This window comes from Geotrypetes seraphini, chromosome 17 (assembly GCF_902459505.1).
Source record: "Geotrypetes seraphini chromosome 17, aGeoSer1.1, whole genome shotgun sequence".
In the NCBI taxonomy this organism is placed as follows: domain Eukaryota; kingdom Metazoa; phylum Chordata; class Amphibia; order Gymnophiona; family Dermophiidae; genus Geotrypetes; species Geotrypetes seraphini.
Genome location: NC_047100.1, coordinates 30,551,126 through 30,557,125, shown reverse-complemented (window position 1 = coordinate 30,557,125; position 6,000 = coordinate 30,551,126). Strand labels below are relative to the sequence as shown.

Here is a 6,000-nt window from a genome sequence, read left to right as displayed (position 1 = left end):
GACAAAGTTAGACAAGTTCCTGCTGAGCCAGAACTAGGCAGGTAGGGCTGGTCCCTGCGTGAGCGGACTGCTGGGCAAGATGCAAATGTTATGTTCTTATGAAACATGCTTAAAAGCACAGAAAAATAAAGTAACCAGACCACAAAGGGAGGGAAAATGTGTCAGTTTAGACTAGAGAATGAGTAAAGGGGGTGGAGTCTCTTCATCCTGAGCGCGTGTGGGAAAGCTGCGGTCGTTAACGTGGTGACGTAGTTCTGGCTACGTAACCCAGTAGGAAGCGTCCGGAAGAGGCGTGGCGTTTTGCCTCGTTGCTCTCCCCATGGGCAGCTGCGCGTGAGAGCCGAGGCCGCCGATTGGCTGGGTGAGGCGCCGCCGAGCTCGAGCAGCGGACGGAGCTCGCGAGCCTCTTGTGCGCGCGGCGGGGCCATGAGGGGGCTTCGGCCACTGTGGAGAATGGCGCGGGTGGCGGCAGCGGCTCGTGGCGGCGCTCAGGTAAGGTCCCGCCTCGTCCGTCTCTCCCCGGAGGAGAACCCGCCGCAGGTGGGGGAGTGGGGAGGGGTCTCGCGCTCGAAGAGGCTCTAGGGAAGCCGCTCTCGCGTCGTCTCCGCCTTGGCCTGAGGTTTTGTCCCTTTCACCGAACCGGGAAGTGAGTTTTTGTGAGGACAAAACCGCCAATTGAAAGGCGTGAAGTGCTTGGCAAGGTTTCCTACCCCAAAAGGACTCCCTTGTTTCTGAGCCTTACACGAGGCATCACTCGTGGATCTCCCTCAGGCCAAAGAGTCTCTTAGAATCTGTTCCAGAACAGAAAGTGAGCTAAACTTCATCCACAAAATATGGTGATTCATTAATAACTCCTAGAATAAATCGCTCTTATTTATTTTGTGGCTCTTGTAAATTCCTTCTCTTGAAACTTTAACATACATCTGAGTGTAAATATATTCACCATTCCCTCTTTCCAAACTGATCCAGATCCTGCAATTGTGTGGCTTTGATATGTTCTTTAACATATAACGTTACTCCCTGTCTTTCCTGAACGGATTATAGCCCGGTATAACTACATCCCAGTCATGGTTCTCTGTGATCGCCACTACATCCAACTCCTCTTCTTCCATCACAGCTTCTAGATCCAGAATCTTCTGGAGCTGTTATAGGGGAAAACACCCTCCAGGGACTTAAGACAAGTTCCTGCTGAACCAGAACCTACGCAGGTAAGGCTAGTCTCAGTTAGGACACTGGTCTTTGACCTAAGGACCACCTTGTGAGCGGACTGCTGGGCCCGATGGACCACTGGTCTGAAATTCTTATGCTTTCCAGACATTTTTCCCAATCGTGTAGAGCTATTAAGTGATTTACTTACCCGAGAGCTTATACTCACCCGGGAGTAGAATTGATATGTAGCAGGGAGTCCCTGCACCACGCTCTCTCTTTTCTTATGTTTCCTGTTTTTCCTGTAGATCTACCTGGCTTGTGTACTGACTAGAAGTCCAGGGGCAACTAACAGGAGATGACTACATTTTTCCTGGCATCTCCCAATTAAAAGATAAAAGTCAACACAGTTCATATGAATGGCCGTGATTACGAAATTGACCAAACTATAAAAATACTAGGAGTCACCCTTGACAAACACCTAACCCTAGAAAAGCATACAGATTTAATGTTCAAAAAAAGTATATCAGTCCTATGGAAGCTCCGCACCATTAAAAATACTTCGATGATTCATCCTTTCGATTACTTGTACAATCAATCATCCATCTTGAGTACGCTGGATTACTGCAACATTATATATCTGGGAGCTTATAAGACGACACTTAACAAGCTGAGATTAATTCAGAACACTGCGGATGGCTCATCTTTGGTTTAAAAAAATGGGAACATATCACCCCATACTTCCAGATACTCCACTGGTTGCCGGTGGAATCCAGAATACTCTTCAAGTTTGCCTGCATCAGCTACAAAGCTATCTTTGGAATGCTACCAACTTACCTCGCCTCTCAATTCATCCTCAACAGCTCTAATAAGAGCTCTCGCAGAATAAATCTCTTTAATTACCCATCCCTGAAATCATGTCTTTACAAGAAGTTCCTAGACAGAATGTTATCATTCCAGGCAGCTAATCTGAATACATGGCTCGTAAAACCCATTCTCGGGGCCACTTCTTACGCCAACTTAAAATCACTGAAGACCCATCTCTTTAACAAATTCTAATTCCCAATTCTTGCCCAATCCCCCTCAGCTATCCTCATCCTTATCCCCAATTCTCTTGATTTTAGATTAACTCATCCTTCTTTCCATTTGTAAAGGTATTCCACCCAAATTGTTATCCCCTGCACCCCAATCTCTGACTAGATACTTCCTTTTGATTCAAACCATCTTGGTTCTCTGCCATTTGCAATTTGTATCCCAGAAAGTACTTTTCTGTTCCCCTTACATCTCATACACTTATTGTATGTATCTTGTTGTAAACATCTGTTACTTCTTGTTGTAAACATCTCTTCCTCTCATTGTATGTAACTTGTTGTAAACTGCTTTGAACTTATGGTATAGCGGTATATAAGAAATAAAATTATTATTATTACAGGAGGAGGGGCTATAATTTGGTTTTGAGTTCCCTACAGTTTAAGGCTGGAAGAGATTAACAACCCTATGATATAGATTCCAGAGGATATTTACAAGAAAGAAGATTAGCAAAGGTGAGAAACCTAATCTTTTGTTAGACATCTCTTTAAAATTTATCAGAGAACATATCTGCAAATCTAAGGACTCGCCTAGAGAAACAATGTCTCCCTGTTCGGTGCCCACACTACGAGATCCTATTGGAGAGGGAGGAGGAGTTCTATCCAAGGGGCTGAGAGACGCATATTTAATTGGTGCAGCAATCAAGTTAGACGGCATCAAATGCCAATCCATAGGGCCAGCTGGAACAGGAGTTGAGCTTTAATATTTAACCTTCCTTTTCCCCATAATACCTTATGGAGAAAAATACAATCGGAATTTTCTCACCCAATTCCTCGTGGCTCCAAGGGGGGCACCCCTTTGGCCATGCCCTGCGGCCATGCACTGCAGCATCCTTTTCATTCGAAATAGATGGACCCGGATGATGTCAGTCAGCCATCTCCGGTGCCTGTTAGACTGATACCATGAACTGCTAACAGTTGATAGTAAAGCAATCCGCTGAGACTCTCAGGAACAGGAAACAGTCCCTTCGATTACACTAACAAAGCAGGTAGCACCTCTCCACAGTACCTTCCTTTCTGCCAAAGGTGTTTTCAGTTTTCCATATAAACAGGAAGTCCAGCTACTTGTGTTCCATACCACGGGTTTGAAGAGAAGGACAAATTTTTAGTGTTGATGGATGTTAGGAGAATTTTTCTCCATTGCCTCGAGGGGACAAATGATTTTTGTCTCTTTGTACCGAGTACTAGCCATCTAGGGAAGCCAACTTCTAAGGCTCCCATTTCAAGATGGATTCGCATGACTAGTTCTTCAGAGTATATCAGAGGTAGTAAGCACCCACTGATTACTTTGGAATTTATTGTGGCCAAAGAAGGGGGGGGGAGGAGTGATGATCGGTTCAATAGCGTTGTCTGCAGTGTAACGAATCGGCTGTCGGGGGGTTCTTTTTATCTTCCTAAGCTGTCTTTAAGGTATATATATATTTCTTAATTTATTTTATGTTCTTGGATTACCCCCAATTTGTGTACTAAATAATTAGATTTCTTATAATGCTTTGTGCTATATAGTGGAATTCTTTATTTCTTGGAATGCGCTACCGGAGGAAGTGATCAGGCAGAGTACGGTACAGGGATTCAAACAGAGTTTGGACGGATTCCTGAGGGATAAAGGGATCGTGGGATACTGAGAGAGGTGCTGGGATGTAATACAAGTATAGAAGGCTAACCAGGTAATAAGTATAGAAAGCCAACCAGGTCGTGCATGTGCAAGACCGGGGGGTTAGGACTTCGATGGGATAATAGGACTTCCCATGAGAAACCAAGGGGGCCCCTTCTGGTGATTCAGATAGGTCGTGACCTGTTGGGCCGCCGCGGGAGCGGACTGCTGGGCAGGATGGACCTATGGTCTGATCCGGCGGAGGCACTGCTTATGTTCTTATGTTCTTAATCTGTATTCAAGTAATATGTACTTGCTTCTATTTTGAAATTTGAATAAATAAAAAGTTAAAAAAGGAAAAGAAAATCCCCCTGTAAAGGAGAGTCTTTGAAAGTGTGATGACTGTTTTGGAAATCTGAATCGTTTTATAGTTTTCATTACATGTTTTGGCTTGATTAGAAACCAGGAGACATGCTTTGATTACAGTACATATATTTATTGATATACAGTATATAGTTAAGCAAACTGTTGAGAGTTGACTTTCTGTTGTTCTAAGGCAGTGATTCCCAAACATTTTTTCTATGGTGGAATGCCTAAAATATTTTTCATATACCAAGGAATCCCCCTCTCCCATAACCACACATAGGCTCCATCCATCCCTTTGGCCTAAATAGTAACGCTAGGAGTGATCTTAATGCTTCTACCCATGTTGGCCCCAATCTCATAATGTCTGTTGGAACCTTCTGGGGCAGTTGCGATTTGTGGATTGCTTCTGTCCCAACTGACACGGGAATTACTGTTCTAGGAACGTGCAACAAATTTTTGTTCCTCGTGTCATTTCAAGGTTTTGACATTTTTGTTTTGGTTTGTTAATAGTGAACACGGTTGAAGACATGAGTAAAATGACCAAATCCACACCCCTAATTTCTTGTGCAGTACAGACCATGTACAGACCATGTAAAAACAGGAAAAGATGATGATAGTTTAATTGTATTTGTATCTTCACAGCACAGCACTCAACCTACCTTTGGCTTTCTGTTTGATATTGATGGTGTCCTGGTTCGAGGAAAGACACCAATACCTGCTGCAAGAAAAGCTTTTCAAAAATTGGTGAGCCCTTTGGGAGAATTCCTGGTGCCAGTAGTGTTCGTCACCAATGCAGGGAACTGTCTTCGCCAGAAGAAAGCGGATCAGTTAACTGAAATCCTGGGTGTGCCTGTGAGTAGCCTCTCTTGCTACTATCAAAAGTGTGCTTTGTATGTGTGGCCCTGATGTGCATCGTATAATGTTCTTGTCCACCCTTGGCATAGTTTCCCTTGGACCTTGTACATTGCAGTGCATCCAGGCCATTCTGGAGTCAGAAGTAACTGCTACTCTTCTAAACCAATAATAATTCAAATTCATTGCAATACTAGGCTCCTTTGAAAAAATGTGACCTGTGAATTATTATTGGTTTGCACTTTTTTGTGTTTCTGTAAGTCATATACCAAACCCCTCAAACTATCTTCAACCGGATTTAAGTGATTCTCTTCTTAACAGCAGTGGTATTTATTTACAGATGCTTGACATAGTACAAAGGCTAATGTTGATTTCTATAGGGCTTACAATAGAAAGCAAAAGAACAGGAATGAAAAAAAAGAGGAAATGTGCATCAGGAGAGGAGGAAAGCGGATTACTGTGTATATACTCTAATATAAACCCATCTGGGACTTCCCTGCCTTTATGAAGAGATTCATCTGAGATGGTGCAAAGCAAGTGCAATTCAACATAAAGTTTACAATTTTGTTAACAGCATGACAATATTAAAAAGATCAAACATAAATATAAACCGAGATAACAATTTTGGCCTCCTTTGTAGGGGAAAAATTGTAACTCTAATATAAACTGAGAGTTTATATTCCACCATTCCTTCCCTTTACCTTCACTGTGGTGTCAGGCATTCCTAACACTCTCCCTTCCGGTAGTGTTCCCCTTCCTCCTCTGCCACCCACCCACCCACCACCAACAGACTTCTCCAGCTTTCAGCGCCACCCTTTCCCCCCCCTCCCCCCGGCAACAAACCTGTAGCATTCCCTTCCTCTCCACCTCCTGGACCCAGCAAGAGGACCCTCAGGCCTACCATGGTTCTTTGATGGTCTAGTGGCACATTGTGACGGGAGCGAGTCCCACTTG

The 6,000-nt window shown here is 43.8% G+C and overlaps 1 protein-coding gene across 1 annotated transcript in view; it reads left to right on the top strand.

Moving 5' to 3' along the window:
* The first annotated feature begins 291 nt into the window (after window positions 1-291).
* LOC117351381 (haloacid dehalogenase-like hydrolase domain-containing 5) overlaps window positions 292-6,000 on the top strand; it is a 30,783-nt gene continuing 25,074 nt past the window's right edge. The window contains exons 1-2 of the mRNA XM_033926607.1: window positions 292-492; window positions 4,837-5,046. Coding sequence (XP_033782498.1) covers window positions 427-492; window positions 4,837-5,046 — 276 coding nt within the window. The 5' untranslated portion in view covers window positions 292-426. The remainder of the gene's footprint in view (window positions 493-4,836; window positions 5,047-6,000) is intronic.